General features: G+C 37.4%; 1 protein-coding gene across 1 annotated transcript in view; it reads left to right on the top strand.

The window, feature by feature from the left end:
- CDKAL1 (CDK5 regulatory subunit associated protein 1 like 1) overlaps positions 1-21,290 on the top strand; it is a 382,964-nt gene that overhangs the window by 337,234 nt on the left and 24,440 nt on the right. The window contains exons 14-15 of the mRNA XM_059475653.1: positions 14,806-14,889; positions 19,283-19,447. Of these exons, the coding sequence (XP_059331636.1) occupies positions 14,806-14,889; positions 19,283-19,447 (249 nt within the window). The remainder of the gene's footprint in view (positions 1-14,805; positions 14,890-19,282; positions 19,448-21,290) is intronic.

Raw genomic sequence — 21,290 nt, 5'->3', positions numbered from 1 at the left:
TTTAAACCAAATCTTTTGCTTCACTGATCATCAGTCTCTGTGTTAAACAAGCCAAAAAACAAGCAGATAAAGGAGAGATTTGAGATTACTGTAAAAACTGCAATGATAAAAGGATTTGCCAGTTCAGAGTCATTTGCCATTTGCCGAGGATTCAATGTAACCACAAACTGGTGTTTGCTTTACCATCATTTCTCTTTATTTTCAGCCAATGTCCTGTACACCATTCCGTGCATAGCAGAATAATAATTCTCTTTCTAATGCCCAAGGCAGCTGGTGTGTCTTCAGTAAGAAGATTATATTTGCAATGGCAAGACAAATATCTAAACACATTAAATTAATCTCCCAGTCCTCCTATAATTGAAGAACCTGGTTGTTGAAATTTTGCTGTCTGCTGGAGAATTTCAAAACCATGGCAGGGCTGGAGTCAGATTTTGATGGCCTCACAGTTATATGCTTATCCTTCATGCAAGTCACGGTGTAACAGAGGGCTCAGGTGGCAGGGACAGAAAAAAATCCTTGTTACTGTATCTGCCAATCACATTTGCACTGGCCTCCCTCCTCCTAAGAGGAGACTGCAGCATTTCATACTGAAACAGAAACTATATTTTAAAACATTTTCTTAGTTGTTTTCTTGCCACTTAATAAGTTGAATGTATTATTACCTCGACTGGCAAAAGGGTAAATTTCCTAGTTGAGGCAAAAGCATTGTATAGATATAAGCCCTCCTGACAGTTATTCATAAATATTTAGATCTCTGGGCTTCTGAACTACTTTGCTTTTTTTTTCTATTCTTCAGCCCATTTTTAAGCAATGTGGAATAGTATAAAAATGAAGGCAACTGTGACTGGTGAATTTTAAATCTATCTGTAGGAATAGAAAGACTACCAATGCCCTGGACTGAGTTTCCTTTTCCAATCTAAAACCTCAGCAAGGTATTTATTTAGATTTTCCTTCTGAATGGTGAATTTCTTACTCTGTGCATACCAGAGAACAAACAAAGAAAATGTATGAAACAAAAAGCCCAAGGACAACCATGTAATTTTTTTTTCAAGATGCCTGAAGATTAGACTGTATTTTGTCAATTATTTTTTCTATGCAGTTTTTTTCAAAGAATTACTAAATGTTAAAGTGCTGAAATGCTGCAGAACTGTTAAACAATTTAAAGTGAAAATAAATAGAAGTTTCCCACATTTGCCCCACTTCCTTATCTTTGGATTTTCCATTCATGCCTACCATGAGATTTCTTTAATAGTTTCCTGAAGGATGTGTGTTCTAAGAAAAGTAGGTGTTCCCTTCACATTGTATGGCATATTTTTGATCTTGTTGCTAAAATTATAGGATGAATTTATATAAATCCAAAACAGTTACAATGAAGCAAGAACAGGTATACTCTAATGCTAGAATAAAAACACATCCACATTAGACCAATACATAAAAATTAACAAAATAACAAATACCCTAACACAATAAGGAAGGCTGTAAAATGGAAAAGCACTCTCCTTGAATAACAGCTTGCCCCTATTTTACAGATGGGAAAACTGGGGCGCGTAGAGAGCTTAATTGATTTCCCTAGTGTCACCCTATAAATCATTGATGTGACAAGGCCTAAAGCTGATTCTTTCTGAGAGCTGTGCAGCAAACTCTTTGCCTGACTCTCTTCAATAAACAGATTCTGAAAGCATGTTCTCTTCCATGCAATAATTTATACTTGATGCATGCGAAGCCTGAAGTATGAGCAGATAATGCTATTTGATCTGTGTTTTGCAAAGAGCCCTTCCAGATACTCTGTTCTACTTGATCTGCTTCCTTCATAAACAGATTTTCTGTTGCCAACTTCTTTCCTCATTCAATCTCTTTTCTCTTTGTGTAAATGGAATGGCATATCCTCTCTCCCAGGTTCTGCATTTATTTCATGCTCTCTTGAGTTTGGATCATATAACTCATCTCAACCTCTCTGAGAGGCTAACCTCTTCTTCACTGAAGCTGGGTCATGAATAATTTCCTAGAAAGTGAGGCATTACCTCTTCTTGAACCCTGGAGCAGAGGGAATATCAGCTGTGTGCAATTATAACCAATAAAGGTAAACCTGTGAGTTAGGCCCTTTCTTAGCAATGGACTCTTTATATGAGAGAAAAATTATTGCCTGACTTACCAAGACCCCTCATCTTGCTTGCCTCTGTATGAAGTCCTTGTTTTCTTTTAGTCAATCCCATTTGTTAATGTCATTCATAAATGCTGGGCTTCACCAGCATCAGGCTTCTGTTGTGTGAGGATTGCTGGGTGCTAGCAGTCATGAGCCTTCCTATTTCCTGCCTTGCCATCTGGCCTTCATAAAAGGAAATTACCTGGGACAAACCTAGAATGAATTCTGGTTTTATGAGCCTCCTTTTTTTGCCTTTAGAAGGACCATCAGGTCACTTGTGGCACACACTCTGGCTTATCTCACTGCATTGCAGCTTAAAGACATTTATTTGGAAAAACGTTTGGCAAATTTATTACATGGTCAGAATTTTTATGACAGAAGTTGAAAGAGGTGTTTTCAGAGTTCTTCAAATACAAATGTGACCAGTTATCTCATACTACCTGAAGAAATTCTATCCTTGATTATACAGAACATATGAAAGGGCAAATATTTCCTTTATCAAAAGCATTCTTCAGAGTTTAACAGTATTCCTTAAAAAATATAGCAAAGGCTCTATTCTCTCTACTGGCTTCCAAACATGATGGAATAGCAAAATCCACTATGTAAAATGGCAGTGGTTTTTGGCTGACATATCTGTAAGTTGTTTTAATTTATGATATTAAAAATTAAAAAGTAATATAAGGGCATGCTCAACATCATGTTAATAATGAAGCTGCTGATACTCTCAGTTAAAATGTAGATTTGAAGGTTGAGTGGAGTTTCTCTTTGGACAAAAATTGCCCTTTCATTCTGCAAAACCAGTGCAATGCCTCTGAGTTCTGTTGCCACCATTTTCCAGCAGTTTCCACCAGTTTTCATTCACTAATCCCCATCTGTACTGGAATCCCTGTCAAGATTCTAGAGCTTGAGAAACCTGTGTGACCCTGAGGTGTTTGTATAGTCTTTGACATATTAGCTAGGAGAAATAGTAGGATGAAAGTGCAAATGTGTGGAGAGTCACTTGGATGCAGGAGATACTGGCAAAAGATGTTATGGTAGCTAGAACTGATCAAAGTGATCAGTTTATGTGAAGTTATGTCATTTTTTAGTGTGATGAATTGTGCTGCCATTTTTACCAATATTCTTAGGAGAAAGGAACAATGCTGGTTTTAATTTTTTTTTTAACTAGGAGCCTTTTTATTTTTGGACAGCTAGCTTCATTCTCATTTCTTTCTTATTATAGTGTGCTATAATAATACTCCAGACACCATGCTGGCACTCTTGATAATATCTTTTTGATTGTGCAATATGAGACTTCCATCAGCACAGACCTCTTCACCAGTGTAATTGCGAAACCCAGCTACAGTTGCCAGGCAACTTTGTCTTCATAATTTCATGAAACAGTGTAAAATGTAAATATCATTCTTTTCTTTTGTCTTAAATACCTTTTTTATGTGATCACCTGATGGAAAGTAGCTTGTACTCTTCTTGCTGCTTCTCACATAGAAGTAAGATACAGATGATACAAGGCTGATTCTGATACAGAAGTCATTTTGGACAATTCAGTAGCTGGCTGTTAAAGTGTAAGAGGGACTAAAAAGATCTAGGCCTGGCTCATTTTGTGCCCCATCTCAGTTGTTTAAAAGGCAATTTCAAGCCTTTAATTACTAGCCTTTTGCCTTTGGAATCTGACAGCTTATGGTTTTGTTGCCTTTACTAGTGTACAGTAGAGGGAGAGGTGTAAGAGGTGAAAGGGGAGTAGATCTTAAAAGTGGAAAACAGTAAGCTTCATTTTTTTCATGGGGGTGTCTGTTTTCTTTCTCCATGTTTGGAGCATCTGGACATGGAGGAAATGGAAACAATGGTTTGCATTTCTTCTTGCATGCATGAGACAAGTTCATAGAGCCCCTTCAGGAGCAGAACAAATTTCAGGGAAAATAAAAAGGACAATTGTTTTAGGCCAGACATGGTAGAAAAGCCTAATAAAACTATGTGTTAGGCAAATCAGTAAGATATAGGCAGGAGGGAAGAAGCCAGGAGAAATCTTGCTGCTCTTGAGTTCTTAGTCTGCACTTCTTCTGAGGAGTGGTAACATTGTTTAGTCTTACTTAGTTTTTTCATTCCAGTCAAGCATGGGTAAAATAATACTCTGAAAGGTGGAAACACAGAAGAAGAACAAGGGCAGGACAGGACAATAAAATGCTGCATGCTACTGTCCTTCTGATGTGATCCAAGGTTGAGCAAAGGTAACAGCAAAAACAACCGTGTGAACTTTTCTTACAAGTATTTCTGCATAATTTTGATACCCTCATAAGTTAGGCTTTCAGAACATTAGACTATAGCATTTACAGTAATTGTGGGAATACAACAGTGATTTTTGCCTAGTGTGTCACATTCATTAATACATTTCTTTGAATGAATGGTGATTTGTTTCCTGTGCCTCTGATTTTCTGCTGCGTTTTGACTCTGATTAATGGGAGATTACTTACAAAAGGGAAGGAGCATAAATAGAAATTCAAAATATTTTTTTTTCCTTGGAGAATTGTTATATTTTCATGGCACATTTCTATTTGTATTTGCAGGCTTTTTTTACAGAGGCATAAGAAGATCCTCTATTCTTCAGGCCCTGTTTCACAGCTGTCAACCTCCTTTTTGGATGGTCTGCAAAAATCCTAAAGATAGGCAGGGCCACTCCTTCCCTGAGTTTTCAAGACTGCTGAACAATGTGTAAATCTCCCTCTGAATCCCCATTTTCATGTATATTTAAACCACCCATCTTGTCATACCCACACAGAGGGTTAAAAAGATGTGAAGATGTGTCACACAATTGCTGATCATTCTTTTTCCTAGTTCTCTCCTGTTAGCAAAGACTTTATATATATATATATATATATATATATATATATATAAAAGAAGTTTCAGGCCTGTCTAGGTATTGTATTGTTTAATGTGTATGTCCAAACCACCATTCTGTTGGCTTAATTGATGAAATAGCCAGTACACTTGGTGTGGAATTGGAAACCTGCTAGGTGAGAGCACAATATTCTGATTAGTGATGTGATGTGCACAGAGCTACAGACAAAATATTTAACATCAGCTGTGATGTTTTTTATTTTAAAAGTTTATAATGTGATCATAACAGCTGGGTTTAGAAATTCTAGTGTGTTTCTTGTTGACCTATGGCAATAATTGATTTTTCTTGCTATTAAATTGTACAGCTGGTTCCTCTTTCTGATGTATTAAAATCCAAATACGGCAAAGGGTGTTGCTGCTTAATTTGAAGTAGAAACTTGTAGTGTTTTCCAATTTTTAAGTACTTCTTACTGTCTGAGCTATGTAAGGGCTTTTTTAAAGAGAAGATGGCGCACAGTGGAGTAGATGTTTAAGAGAATTTACTCAGGAGTCAAGCCTTTAATCGAAAATATTTGTTCTGGTATAACGCAAAAGGTAATGAGTGTACGCAACAGCACCCAGATGAGGTTCTGTGCTAACTTTATGCTTAGCCTTGAGAACTGAGTAAGTTATGGAGAAAACATTAGAAAGATATTTAGTCCATAGTAGTAATTTCTCTCTTTTTGTTTTAGAACAGAAGTGATTTATCTTAAAATTTTCTTGAACTGATTTATTTTCATTTCCTTGAATGGATAATTAAGAATTGGTCAGAATTATCATTCTAGTATGCTAATGAAGAGTTGTTTCTTTTGCTTACCTTTTTTAGATGCAAATAATTGGCATACAGTTTAAAAATAGTAAAATGCATTCCATCTAGTTTGAGAGTAGTTGCTATTAAATTCTAAACAATGTAAAGTCACACTACATTTATCATTATTTAATGACTCATTCACTTTGGTCCCTCTGTGAGCCCTTGATGTTATTTGTCATTCAGCATTATGCCGCTAGAAGTGTCAGCAGTTCTAGGGTCTTACCTTGCCTTAGACTGAAGAAACCCCCTGAAGTGTGTAATTTTTGATCATATAGTGTCTACCTTCAAAACAAAAGAAAATAATATCATTATCCTATCCTCATTAACATTAGCAGGTTCTGATGATGTTCAGATGCTTTTTTTAGAAGCCTGTGATTCGTGTAGGCAGGAGGAGTTTTTATATTCTTTTGAAAAGAAGGCTGATACATATTTATGCCCTTTTTTAACTCTCAGCTAGCACCACCATTTTGTATTCTAAGTTAATTAACTCACAATGGTACTTTATGTATTTTGTGTGCTGTTAAATGTATTAAGAGAGGTTTTCATAGATTTTGGGGGAGAGTTGGATTTGGCTTTGCAAACAGGGTCATTTTGAACCTTTTTTTTTTTCTATTTCATCCCATCTGCTCTCCCTTTCTTCTCAGATGAGATGAACAGAGAACATTGGCCTCAGTTGTAGGATGAGCAGAAAAATTGTAGTAATGTTTTGGAGAGAAGTCAGACCTTTTTTTTGCAATCTTTTTTGGTGTATTTGATTAAAAAATATCAGACTGCACTTTTAGTGTATTTGACTAAAAAATATCAGATGAATTCTAGGAGCACCCAATCTTACTGGAGGGATCCCAGCATCATGTCAGGGGAGACAAAACTGAGTGTTGATTTGTATCAGTGCTGTGTTCACTTTGTCATCTGTGTTCTCAAATCCAGTATTTTCATCTGTTCCTAAATTTTGCCTTCTTTGTTTTGTCTGTGAGGAAGCGACCTGTGGTTCGGCCTGCGATTTACTGAAGTGGAGCTTACATTGGGGCCTTTTATTATTCCTGGCAATTATTATTCCTTATTATTCCTGGCAATTCTCTTCCACAGCTGCTGGTGCTGAACACAGCCCTGCATCAGCACCCTCCTGACAGAGCCACTGCTGAGCACTTCTGTTTCCGTAGTGTGTCGCAGACATTTCTCCACAGAAATCCTTTTCTTTCATATTTCTGTGTCTTCGGGAGCCAGAGGCCCCCGAAGAGAAGGTAAACAATTATTATCAGCTGCTGTGGAATGCAATAGGATTCACCTTGATTGGCTCATTTTCTATGTTTATAATTAAGGGCCAATCATCAGTGCAAGCCAGGGGACTGAGTCCCTGGACACAACTTTGTTGTGGGTTCTTTTCTATCTATTCTTAGCTTAGCTAGCAGCTCTGCAAACCTCTCTCTATATTCTTTTTAGTATAATTATAATGTATTATATCATATATTAATAAATTCAGCCTTCTGATCAAGATACAAGATTCACCGTCTCTCTCTCACCAGCAGCGACCCACACAGGCCGCTGTAATAGTAGTGTAGACAAGACTTTGGTCTGAGTAAACAGTTTGGTATTGTGAGTTCCTAAAGCAGTTCCTGGAGAAGTTATTTGATAGGGTATTTACCGAGCTGATTTATAAATTCTCATATGACTGATAGTTGCCTGGGCTTATGCAGCTGTTAAGAGAGATCACCGAAACAGGAATTGCACATTGTTGCCTTAGCAACTACCACTTCATATTGTGCTTAAATCACTTGGAAATGCACAGTATGTCTTAAGGAACTGCTTCCAGCAAAAACACCCAATCTAAATAATTCTAAATAATTTCACAGAAGAAGCATAAGGATGGCCTTTCCTAACAAAGACCATCATTCTTTTAAGCTTGGTTGCCTTGTTTCACTACAGGCTTAGCTTGTTATTAGAAAAAAAGCACAATAAAATTTAAAGAACCCATATATTTGTTTACTCATGCCACTATAATCCATCTGATTGCCAAATTGGCTGGAAGTTGAAAATGAAAAGATTCTCCTAAAGGCCATCTTCTATTCTATAAAATCAGCATTGACAGTGCTTTCCCATACTTTTATTTTTAATGTCAAGTTTTCTTAAGGGTAGACTCCTTGTCTAGATTTTTTGTTTTATTTGTGAAATGTTAGGGGTATGTAAGGAAGACCTTAAACATGTTTTACCTTCTTAGATGTTTGTCGTTCCTATTTTGAGATGATATTTTATTTAGAATTTTTCTGTAGATATTTGCAACAGTTTTATCAGGTTTCTTAGATCATTTGAAAAAGAGAAGGAGGAAGAGGCTTTTGCCAGTATTACATTACGGCAGTTTAAGTGCTAATGCTACCTGATAGTCTCAAATACCAGTTTTGCATGATTTTATATTGCTGTAGCAACTTCCCCAGCTCTGTGGTCACTCCTCTGTGTAACAGTCAGAATTGGATTTTGAACGTGTGGAAACAGTGTTTCAGAGAACTCAACAAAACAGTGTCTTAGCAACGAGGAAAGCCCGAAAAAAGCCCGTTTCTGACACCTCATCCTTTTTCTGCTGAAGCTGAGGTTATAACAGAAAGATCCATTGAGAGAGACTGCTTTCAGGGGCAATATGTATCTCCCATTTCAGAAAACTTATTTTCCTTTTGTAATATTGTACACAGACAATGAAATTTGGAAATGTAATATGACAGAGTTGTCAACATTCTACTTCTATTACCTCTTTTCGAGGCAATGAAAAGGAGAGACAAGCAAAATGCAAGCTTACAGAATTTAAAAGGAATCAGATATTTTGAGGACCAGTTGTCATTTTTAGGTCACCGCTCACATCTCTGACTATAATTTTCATCTAAGCTGCATGGCAGGGTTTGTATGTGCTGGGAGAAGCTACATTTTCCCAGCAGGAGACCAAATCAAAATGAAGCAGTCAGATGCAGGTGCGCAGTAATAGAAAGGATCTATTTACCCTGAAGCGTGAGCAGTGGGCCAAGAAAGCAGAAGCAGTCTACTTCTATCTCTCACCTCCTTCTCTCCCCACCTTTTCCCTCCCCCATAACTATGCCAACAAATTCATAAGGGGACCAAAGAGAAGGTGTTCACTTGCTGTTAATGAGCTGCAGTGCCTGCTGCCGAAGGTCTAAAGCACTTTTTTGTTATGCTGATTGTGTACTATTAGAGCTGGCTGTCTTTTAATTTATACTTAATCCTTCCTTCCAGCTTGCACTGCCTCAAGCCAGCCTGGAAAATGGTTGAAAGAGTTTTTTCTGTGGGCATCTGTTGCCTGTGTCCATTCTGAATTTTGAATGATGCTGTGGAAAGAACCGTGTGGCGGAAGAAGTGTGCCTAAAACAAAATTTTAAAAAGCCATTTTCCTAGATATTATTTCATAAATTATACTTTTTATGCAATCTTTAAAAAAATAAATTCTGCAGTTTTGTTTAAAGAAGGGCAGTTCAATAATGATGATTTAACAAAGTCAGCTGTATTGGTTGACGGTGAAACGAGACACCTTGCTGAGCATTCTCTGCTTTTCACTTGGGTTTCCAGAGTTCATTAGTTAAGAGCTGAATACTTTCCTGTATATGAAAACAAGCACCCAGTGCTGTTTCCAAAGCTGAAAAAAACCTGAGCAATATAAATACAGGAAAAACACAGAGAATTTTGCTTTTGTTGCAGATTAGAGGCATTGTAGGACTGAGACAGCATTGTCTAGGTTTGGGAGGAAGAGGTAGGGATACATGAAATCCGTGTATTCAGCTGCTTACTCTGCAGCACTGAAGTGCTCAGGTTCTATGTTTCTGTCCCCAGGTAAGACATGAGCCAGACATATGCTGTAAAGATTAATCTGACTGATTTTTGTATGATGCAAAAGATATGGAACTCTAAATATTTATGTCACTCTGTTGCTGTAGTTCTGTGCAGGGTTATGCACTGAACATAACATCATAAAAAGGAGGCATGTACCCATCTGGAATTGGACAGCCGTTGTAACATGAGCCTTAGTGAAGTGGCAGCTGTCTGTGCTGTGTGCTAGAAAAGTATATTTATCCCAGCATAAAAATTGTCATGCTCAGGAGCTGAACTATTTTCATGTTACTGCTTTCCAATATCCACATTTAAATCCTAAACAACTTTGTCTAAAAGCTCTGAGACAAGTCCATGCTTTGTCTCCAATATTATGTTCAGAAGGGGAAAGATGTATACATTCTAAATTTTTGAGGAGCAGTGCCGCATAGCAGAACAAAGCAGTACAGAAGAGATTTTGAAAACAGATGTGTTTTGATATCATCAAAACAGGACCATGTCATAAGTTTCTACAAACTTTGTTGCTTTTACTGGGAGGTAGTGGCACACTGACTTCTTTATCAGCCATACAGTATGTAAACAGAAGACCTAGAGAATGCTTGATTATAATTTTCAACAAATTTGGCTTCTATTTACAGACAGATTAACATGATTTTTAAAAAAATAGGTGCAGCAGTTCATTTCTGCTATATAGTGAAGAATACATAGTCTGCATAATTACTAAAATTTATTCAAAATAATTAGACCGCAACTGAAAAATCAGGAGAGAACTAAACCGAAACTGATGTAGAAGAAACTATCTACATTGCTTTTGCCTAAAATTTGTTATACTAAATAAAGGTCAAATATGTTTACTAGAAATATTCTATACATCAAAATAATCTGCTAGGATATGCACACACATAAATTGTGATGGTGTGTATTTTTTATTGCTTGCTTTGTGACATATTTAAATAACAAATACAGGAAAGCAGATTTTTATGTGGCTTCCAAGCCTTATACTGATTATGTTCCATGATGATTTTGGTCAGAATCCAAGGCAGCCTCCTTCAAGAGAAATGGAGACATGCTTACCAATGTTACTATGAATTGAACTTAGTCTGAGGAAGGGTTTGGCCACTGTCTCTAAATCAGTGGAGTTGCTGCATGGGCAGTGTGCTTCTATGGGAGAATTATAGTAGTACAGTGGTTATTAATTTATATATTTTTAGCCAATCAGCGGCTCTTAAAAAACAAAGCTGATAAAATACAGGTAAAAGAACAATAAGGAAACATTGAAAAATATCATGTTCCACATGCTCTGGCTGTAGTAAGTAACAAATCCAAACTGTGCAGTCATAGTCTTCATTGATGGGAAAAAAAAAAAAATACCTGATTGTGATCACAGCAGGCACCACTGCTGACGTTACGTAGCAATATTCTATCAAAGCGTGTAAAAAGGGACAGTCCTTGGCACCCAGACTGTTGCAGAGTTTAAAAATCGGTCTTGTGTTTTATGTGATTCAGTCAGTTTTGGTTTAAAAGAGAAACTTAATTTGACTGCAGCCAAGAAGGATTTTGGACATTTCTTGCTGTCCATTCATTCTATAAAATCAGCCAGCTGGAAAACCTGCTTTTCATGGTTTCCGGTGAAGGAAAAACTGAGTTAAAGAATTATCATGTCAGAATTTCCTGTAGGATAAATGAAAATGAAATAAAAGTTCCTAAATGATTTGATTATTAACTCTGAGATTTACAAACTTCCTGGTAACTGTTGCAGTGCAGGAAGTGATCAGACCAGCAGCAATTGTTGCATGGTTTTTGGTGAAAGCAAATTGCCCTTGAGGAAATTATGTGACCAGTCCAATTTGGCATGGGGGAGATTGCTGGACAAGGGTTTCTTTTGCTGTCATTCATAAATATTTTCATAATGTCAGCCATAAAGTAAAAAATAATGCTTCTGTAGGAAACCTTTCCAAATTGAGATGCCAGGGCTGAGTTGCCTCAGTTCCAGATGCTTTGGCAGAATTGTAGTTCCCTGAGAGCTGGAACTCATGTGTACCTATGGAAGCAGATGAAAGAATAGGAATAAAAATAAGATACTGAACTACTTCTGCTGCTACATGCCTGAAAAAAAAATCATCAAAGTTATTATAATTATGACTGTTATTAGATATCATGTCTGGTTTCTGCATATTTAAATTCTGTGAGAGGTGAAACTTAGGCACTTAGAGATCCCAGGGGAATAATTGCAGAAATGATGACATATTCCACTTTTTGAACAAATTTCAATACCAAAGCTGCGTTTTGCGTACTTACATTTCTTCTTAATTATACTTGGATGCAGGATAGATAGTAATTTTCTGTCTTACAAATGCATGTAGCCAATTACTCTTGTAGATCATGAATACGCAATGGCCTAACTCATTAAATGGAATTTTCCTCCTCTGTTGTTATGGCAAAGGAGTCTGCAAATAGCTCAGTATTGGATCTCTCTTGGAGCTCAGCCTTGGCCAAGGCTACAGATCCATAACTTCAGCAAGTGGACAATTACTGGGTTTACTTTTCATTCCTTACAGTGTACCATGCTAGTTTTCTGTGTGTCTGTCTGTCTGTATGCATGTACTGTAAATTGGTATAGGCTGTTTTGCTCCTCTGAGCTTCTGGTCTTCAATTTAAATGCCACCGTTCTGATCCTATATGATGAATTTAGGATCAGAAATCCTCCCTGATTTCTTCCCATTCCCAAGAAATTCTGAGCCCAGAATCTCTCCCTCTGGTCTCTGAGACATGGAGACCTGACCTCTTTTGGCTCCTGGAAGCAAAGCTGAGAAAAACTGGCAACATCTCTCTGAAGAAACCACAGCTTATATCAAATGATCTAACACAGGTGTTCTTTTCTTCTTCTCTCTGATTTTTTAAATTTTTTTTCTGCATAATATGCTTACCATTCTGTCATCTCAGAGTATGAAGATAACACATGTAGCCTAGTCTGCCTCACAGGCAGGGTTCATAGCCACAATGAAGGCAGACTGTTGTGACCAGAGAGAGCCAGGGAACCACAAGACAAGTGAGAAATGAGTTACAGACCCAATATTTCTCTGAGCCAGTTTTGCTAAGTTTTGGTGTCAGTAAATAATAAACAGGATGTGAGGACATGACTTGGTGATTGGCCTTCGTGCTTTTCAGTGGTAGCATGTTTGCCCAAGGGTGAATGTTGCTTATCTAACATTCTGTCCTCCTCTTTTTCATAATATTGCAGGACATGTGAGACTTGAGCACTTCAGTGCTACAGCAGATGTTGAGCTGTGATTTTTAAAAGCTGTGGTCTCAAATATTATGGAAGTAACAAAACTTCTTAGTTTAGGGGAAATGTTTTCTGTAATCTTATTACTGGAGTAGTTATCTCAAGTGCCTTATTGACATATTTTGCAAAACTCCTCTGGGGATTTAAGTTAAATGACTGCTTTCTTGAAAACAATAATAAAATTCACCACCAGTGGTTACACTGGATTTTTACTAAAATTTGAGTATGTTATATCAGTTGTTATTTGTAGTTTCAGACTTCCCAGAGAATGGAAATTCTAAATGTGTTATAAACAAGTCTTAAACACCTCTTAAAAGTATGCAAAAATATACATACTTTCTACTATTAGAGGTCTGTCGCTGGGTTTGGATTTAAGGGATTTGTCCCCTTCTGCTGTGTACCCCACAACTTGTGGCTCTGGGGAGTAAAGTCCATCTGCCTTTGGGGAAATGAGCTGGGTGCTTGCTGTTTCCTTTGCTTTCCAGGGTTTACTTTGGAAATGTTCCAGATAAATGCACAAGGAAGGGAAGGCAAGAGTTATTCTGTGAAATCTTTCTTTTCAGCAAGTGGAGAATTATATACATATCTCGTGTGTATACATATGTGTGTACACGTATATACTGTAATGCAGATGTGACATTGCTGCTCCTATTTCTTAAAGTTCTGTTTTCTACAATTAACTGTAAGAGAAAATCCTAATCTTATCTTTTACTGCTTGTACCTTAAAGAATCAAAGCATTATTATCCTCTCTGAATCTTGCAGAGTTCACATGGAACTTATGATGGAGATCTTAAAACTTGTGTGTAACAGCTGCCACTGGGATGTGGTGGGAATCTTTCAGGGAGAGGGGAGGGGAATGTGACTTTGCTCATGGATATTAAAACTGGGGAGTAAAATGTGAAACCTTCTTGAGTCTCAGAATAGTAATAAAAGCAGTGGGTAAATTTAACTTGCTAGACAGTTGAAATTTGCAAAATGCATTTGTTAAATAGTTTGGAAATAATCTAGAGCACATTTAGATGGAAAAAGTAGAGATGGGCTCAGACTAAAAATGTGAGCTAAATGTCCTTCCAGGTTTGCAGAAATTAGGCTATACACTTCATCATAGACTCAGTAATGGACAGGACCAGAGGGACATTTTGAACTTTGGGAAAGTCAGATTTTGTTCCATATCTGTTTGGTCCTTAAATGCAACTAATTTGTCTTTGAGTCTTCAATTTAATTTTAAAATTGCTGCTTCCCTTGAACAGTGTAAGTGTATTTGGAAGTTGAGAAGTATAATTGAAATACTTTTCTCTCCAGACCAGTGTTTATTTTGCCTTTAGTATGTTGGGTGTGTGAGTTGTTATAAACTCTTCTTCTTGAGTCTTTGTAATATGCAGTGTTGGCTCCACTGCCATGGAAATCGGTGTGATCTCATGAGTACAGTGAAATGAGCTCACCAAGAGGGAATAAGGAGATGCCCCAGAATTGTAAATTACAAGTGTGACTTTTAAAGAAAAGACACCCTTTTGGTGATTGATTGCAGATTTTTTTCATTAGGTGGATGAAAAGGTAATGGACTTCACATCTTACATTTTTATTTGCTATCACATTAATAAATAAAAACCAGTGTATATTTCTGAACTGGATTTTCCTGTTGGCCCCTCATTTTTTTCATTACAGCCCCTCAGTTCTATCCCTCCATTCTTTTAACCCTGTCAGTTTTAGACTCTTGTAAGTAGTGTTTTCTCCACTCCACTTTCTTGCTGATACAGAGGTTCCTCAGAGAATTTGATTATTTCTGCTAAGGGCATTTGTTTGTAGCTGAAGTTCTCAGTATAATTCATTGGTTTTGCTTTCTGAGACATCTCTCATCTTCTATTTTCCAGGTTGGTGAGAGGCAAAGAGTTCTCGTAACAGAAGAATCCTTTGACTCCAAATACTACGTTGCTCACAATCCTTTCTATGAGCAGGTACAGTTAAATAAACCAAATAACATATTTTTCTTTTATCTTTGCTTTCTGATAATCTCAGCAACACAGTGTGTCAGGATAAAAAACATCTAATAAAGAAATAAGAAGCATTTTCCAGGAAACATGTGACCATCAAGACTTTTCTATGAGATATTTTGTTTTATTATTGTGTTTTAAATATAATTTACCTGAAATTATGTTAAGAAATATACAGTGGATGTTTGAGTGTACAGCATGATTTAAGAAGCTGTTAATTATTGCAGTAATTTTAATTTCAGTGTCCCCAAAGCACTGATTTGTGAATAGTTGAGTCATGACAGTTTGCATGCATCTTTCTGAAAAGTGTTTCAGGCAATGCAATTTGAAAAAAAAAAATTCCTAACAATAGAAGAGTCAGAAACTTTTTTAGATAAACACTTCAACATAATATATTGTGTTTCATAGCATCATACAATGGTGTGGGCTGGATGGGGCCCTACTGGCCACCCCTCTTTGGATGCAGCACAGGATACAATTGGCTTTCTGGTCTGCAAGTGCACATTTCTGGCTCATGTCCAGCCTCTCATCTGCCAGCACCCCCAAGTCCTTCCCAGCAGGAAAGTTCCCACTCTCCATGAGTTCTTTTCCCATAAGTCTGTACTTATGTCTAGGATTGCCCCAGCCTGGCTGCAGCACCTTGCACTTGGACTTGTTCAACCTCATTTTGCTTTTTGAGTTCACTTCTCAGGCTTCTGTGGGTCCCCCTAAATGGCATGCCTTCCTTCTAGTTTTTGTCATTTCCTTCTGTGTACTTCATGTATATAAATTCTTGCCACACAAAAACGTTATCTTTGAGCTGGGAAGGGAACACACATATCAATTTTCCGAAGTTGCTATTTTTGCTCAAAAGCCAATGACTTGCTTAAGACCAATAAAATTGGCTTTCCTGAATCATCATCATTTTAATCTCCATTTTCTTGGACTAAGCTGTCTACAATTTACTTTTGCTACCATTAGTTGTTTTTTTTCTCTGAACCTGGGGAGAATATAGGTGATGGCTGTACTTTTTTCTGGTTTTGGGTTATGTTACAGAATTTATTTATTTGTTTTTCCTTAGTAGTAAGTAACATGGCTATTCTTGAACTCTCTGTTTCTGTTAGATATATGGGTTGCTAATTATTTTTTCCTCACTTTCTTTTTTTTTTATTGCATATCCAATTTCTGTCTAAGTCTTATTTATTGATGCTCCTTGATTTTGTAGCTTATCAGTTAGAGTTGAGTAACATGGAGATTAAAAAGAGATTTCTTGGGACTTTTTTGTTCAATGTTGTTTTATGGAAGCTTAATTAACTAAATTAAAAGCAATACATACAGGAAACAAAGTGTTGATTTTTTGTGTTGTGTTTGTACAGCACCTAATGCAGCTCATGATTGGGACTGGTAAAGAATTCACAAAATACAAATAGTCACGTAGGGACTCATTTTAAATTCTATTAGAGAAGAAATGCTTTTCATTAACGAAATGCAGTTCCTTTCCCTAAAATGTTATGTGTGGTATGTTTCATAAGGATGGTATCTTACTGCTCACCCAGGTAAGCACAAGAATCCATGCTAGTAACTAAGATTAATAGCAGCAAATTGAAAACCAGTCTAAAGTCTAAATATCGTATTATATATTATTTAAGCTGAAGCTCAGAATCTTGGTGTAGTGTTCTGTTAACTCAAATAGTTATCAAATGTATTCTTTCTTCACTGAGCTCATCTGTACTAAAAAGAATTTGCTATTAAACCCACATCAATACAGCTGCACAGACAGACTTAGTGGTGGAGCTGCAGCTGACATTTGTGAAGGCTTAGATGATACAGTTTACATTGAACAGAATAGTCTAAAGTGACCAAAGCGTGCTTTGCCAGATCCATAGCCAAGGTGAGTTTCTGCTGGCTTAACTGAGTTTCTTAGAAATACCATCGAGGGTTTTGTCTTAACAAATACTTCAAAAAATATCTGAGTGTGTGCCAAGCCTGGATGCTTGGTTGTTTACGCTATCTCCCAGTTTTTTTCACTTAACCTGTTTCTTTTTCTGAAGTTTGGTTTATATTTAGTTCCTTATTCATGAGGAGATGGAAGATTTACAGAGGGCATGAGCCCAGTATATACTCAGCTACCTAGTTTCCCTTTGATTTAAATTTGCCCAAGATGAGTTACTTGGGAAGAACTGTGATCCAGTCACATTGTAACACTCTCTGAGCATTGCGATCCTGACTTTGTGTTTGCTGAGTCTCAGCTTGCCTGTCTCTGAAAGGCAAAGATTTCTACCTTTCTTGGAAGATGCCTAGGAAGCTCAGCAAGATCCTATGATCTTGAAGTGCTTACAGTCATGAACACTTTGAGCCTCAGGGAAGAAGGGCAACCACTGGTGGTGATTTCCTCCAAGTGAAACAATCAACAGTAGTGACAGGTGAAAATGGAGAGGCAGTGTTTGGCAAAAAAATGGTCTCCAAATGTAGGTGGCACAGATTTTTTTTCTCTGAAAATCCTCTGCACATGTAGTCCTAAAAATTTAGCCATTTTAAGGCATTTCCATTTCAGCATCAAAGTATCAAGACAAAAAGATAAGGTCTTTTCCTTTGAAAAGCTCTCCTTAGCCCTGGTAGGGCCACACCTGGAGTGCTGGGTCCAGTTCTGGGCTCTTCAGTACAAGAGAGACACGGGGCTGCTGGAATGGCTCCAGTGGAGGACAGCAAAGATGATCAGGGGACTGAAGCACCTCTCTCATGAGGAAAGGCTGAGGAAGCTGGGCCTGTTCAGCCTCAAGGAGAGGGGATCTCCTGAATGTCCCTAAGCATCTGAAGGGAGGGTGTCAGAGGGTGTTTCCAGGCTATTCCTCAGTGGTGCCAGTGGTAGGACAAGAGGCAATGGAACTGATGCTCGGGAAATTCCCCCTGAACATGAGTATTGAATTTGCAGGCAACCCCAACGAGGGGAGAGAGAATGATGATGCATTGACTCCATCTTATCAGAAGGCTGATTAATTATTTTATTATACTAATACTATACTATATTACATTACATCTAAACTGTATCTGCCAAGCACTCAACTCTGCACACAACTGCACAGAATTCTCCTGACTGTCAGCTGACAGTCCCGACACACACACACTCTTGGCCCTGATAGGCCAAGGAAACAAAACACCATCACTTTGGATAAACAGTCTCCGTATTGCATTCTACTTTAGCACAAACAGAGGCACAGCAAATAAGATCAGAATTGTGTTTTCTTTCTCTGATGTTCAGAGAATGTGAAACCCAGAAATATTCTTGGGAAGAATTGTGCCTTGCTTTTCTCTGTGAAGAGAAATGTGGGGCTGCACAGGAGGAAGAGCTTCTTTACTGTGTGGGTCACCATGCACTGGGACAGATTGCCCAGAGAGGGTGTGGAGTCTCCCTCACTGGAGAAATTCCAGAACTGCCTGGGTGCAGTCCTGTGCCATGTGCTCTACAATAACCCTGCTTGAACATGGAGATTGGATCAGATAACTCCTCTGAGGTCCCTTCCAACCTGATCCACTCTAGGATTCTGTGTGTGGATAAGCTTCAAGTAAATGTTATTTAATAAGTCCCCATGATTCAATTTTTCATTGTAAACAGTGTAAAAAATGTAATTTCATCAAGAAATTATTCTGCCTTTCTTTTTCAACTGCTTACCTATTTTGGAGCCATTTAAAGTCCATTTATTCTTCCATTCCAAAAAATGTTTTGGTCTCTTTCTTTTTTTAAATGCATGACCTAGGAACATCTGTTTAGTGCTTTTATGTGAAGTGGGACAGTCTGATATCATGGTTGTGTGAATTCAGGAAAGAGTGGCATTAGTTGCTGACCCAAGAAGCAGTCATCTATTTTTACAGGCATTCATTGTCAATCATGCATCTCAGCTGCAAAGGATCTGCACAATCAAAATAAAGGCTTGTGCAAAGAGAAAAGGGTATACTTTCTGTCCTGAAGCCTTTACAGACTCAGAATTATTTTTTTTAAAGTGTCATGGGACAGAGATGAAAATGGGAAGCTTTGCAGCAGTCTGTTAGAATTGTGTAGTACAAATGTCCTTGGGAACTGTTTGGGTCTGGATTCAAAAGCTGCAGTTCAGGCCCAACTTTCTCACCAATCAAAAAGCATGACTTTAGGAATCAGTTGGAGTTGAAAAGAGCTGAGCTAACACTGCAAAGCTCTTGTAGAATGCAGGCTGGAGATCTTACTGGTCAAGTGTGCCAGGGCTGTAGTGTACACTGGTGACTAAAATGTTTAAGTTTTAGGATTTTCTCTGATGTTTATCAAAAATCTGTTTTCTGAATGGATACTAGAGACTCTAATGTTCCTTGCAGTATTTAGTAACTATGTCTTTATTTTATTTGAAAGGTTCTTGTACCAAAGGATCCTCTGTTAATGGGTAAGATGGTAGAAGTGAATATTTATGAAGCTGGGAAACATTTTATGAAGGGGCAGCCAGTATCAGATGCCAGAGTTCATACTGCATCCGTCAGCAGACCGTTAGCAAAAGGAGAAATTTCTGGTTTAACAGAGGTGAGTAAAAGACATTTTCTGCTTTACTACACTGGCAAATCCACAGCTGTTCAAGCAAAATGATTCCATGCTATGTATCTGTTATCATTTTATGGTTCCCATTTATATATGCATGAAGCTTTAATCTTTTCTGACAGATTGAAATCTGAATTCAAAATATATTTTTGCTGATGATCGTAGCTTTACTTTGCTGACTATAAAGGCAATAATACATTTGTTTCTTGTTTCTAGATGCAAGATGGGTAAAGAACATACTAGAATTGAAAATATTAAACACCAGTAATTATATAATTCAATATATTTCAGTTTAATGGATTGAGGAATTAGTTTAATTTTTTTTACAAAGCTGTTCTAAAAAAAATTATGTATTGATTACATATCTGTTAAAACAGGTCTAAACACTACTCAGAGATTCAAAATTAATTGATGGGTAGAGGTACAGAATATATTTACAATATATTTTGGAAAAAGGTCAACATCTGATTTAGTCATGTAAAAAAAAAGAAACTCTTTTAAAAAGAGATCTGATTCTTATTTTACAGCTCAGTAGATATGGCTGTTAGCCAAGTATTCTCATACATTTAATGGAGCTCTAGTTGTAAAAACTGATGGAGTGTGAAATGAAAATGTGTATCACATTTCTAAGCATCATTTGACGTCCTTTCTCCAGCACTGTTGTTAAGATCTCCAACAAATATGTAGCACATGGGAGAAGGATAATTGGCAGTTTATCAGCCACCTTACTGCTTTTACAGTAAATTGCTGATAAGTATTAAAGTATATACATGTCCTTGTTTATGTTCTAAGTAGTCACATTTAAAATACATCATCAAGGCATACCTGGGGTGACCAGTATTAAGCTAAGCTCCTTGGTCTCTTGAATAAGCCTGGCTGTGGAAACACAGAGCAGCAATAATGCACTCCCTGTAATGCACCTACTGTAATGTGTTCAGCAGATCATGACACTTAGGCACAAACACATTACTAAGCTCCCCATTAATATTGTCTGTGTGTATGTGTATATTGGCCTGATAAGGGTCTGTAAGAGATAAAAAACAGCCAAAACCTTTGAATTGTCTGGTTGGACTATGTGGCTATTTAAGCACAGCTGATTTTTTCATCTGAATAGTTTTTTTTTAAATAATCTGCTGGAACAGAACCAAGACTGTCATTAAACTGACTATGTGCTGCCAGAAGCTTGTAGATGGGGACAAGCAGGCAGACTTGACTGAATTTTTTAATGTTAAAATGAGAGGTAAAAATATTACAATCAAGGATACTGATAATTTCCATAGGGACTCATTGAGATATGTACCTGGAACAAGTACCTGGAATCCCACCATAAATGGCTGCAGCAAGCAAATGATAAGGCAAATTGCTTTTCATGACATTTCATGGTTACCAGTGCTCCTTCAATGGAGTATTTTATGTATGATTGGGCCACTGGAAATGTTGGGAACTTTTGTGTAATGGAAGAAAATAGAATCTCAGTATTTCAGTAGATGGAACAGCTTCAGTACATAGAGGTGCAGCTGAAAGCTTTTAATCACACTTGGCCAATGTATAATATATAGAACATGAACTGAAATTCTTAGTGGGAAGTTCATTCTGGAAAATCATACATATAAATAGAAGCTCAGGAACTTTCTTTAGGTTTTCAGGAAAAAGAAAAGTCATTTGCCACCAAAGTTACCTTCTGACTGGCTGCAAGATGCAATTTGGGTTACTCTGGTTGGGCTGCTGGGAAACACTTCCTGCTGCGTGTGCTCAAGACACATAGTTCCAATGAAAGATGCTCTGAGTAAGATAAAAGGGGCTCATGTGAGGGTCCTGTGAGCCTTTT

This window comes from Ammospiza nelsoni, chromosome 1 (genome assembly GCF_027579445.1).
Source record: "Ammospiza nelsoni isolate bAmmNel1 chromosome 1, bAmmNel1.pri, whole genome shotgun sequence".
Taxonomy (NCBI): Eukaryota; Metazoa; Chordata; class Aves; order Passeriformes; family Passerellidae; genus Ammospiza; species Ammospiza nelsoni.
The sequence above is the reverse complement of the archived record's forward strand: the minus strand, read 5'-3'. Positions and strand labels throughout refer to the sequence as shown.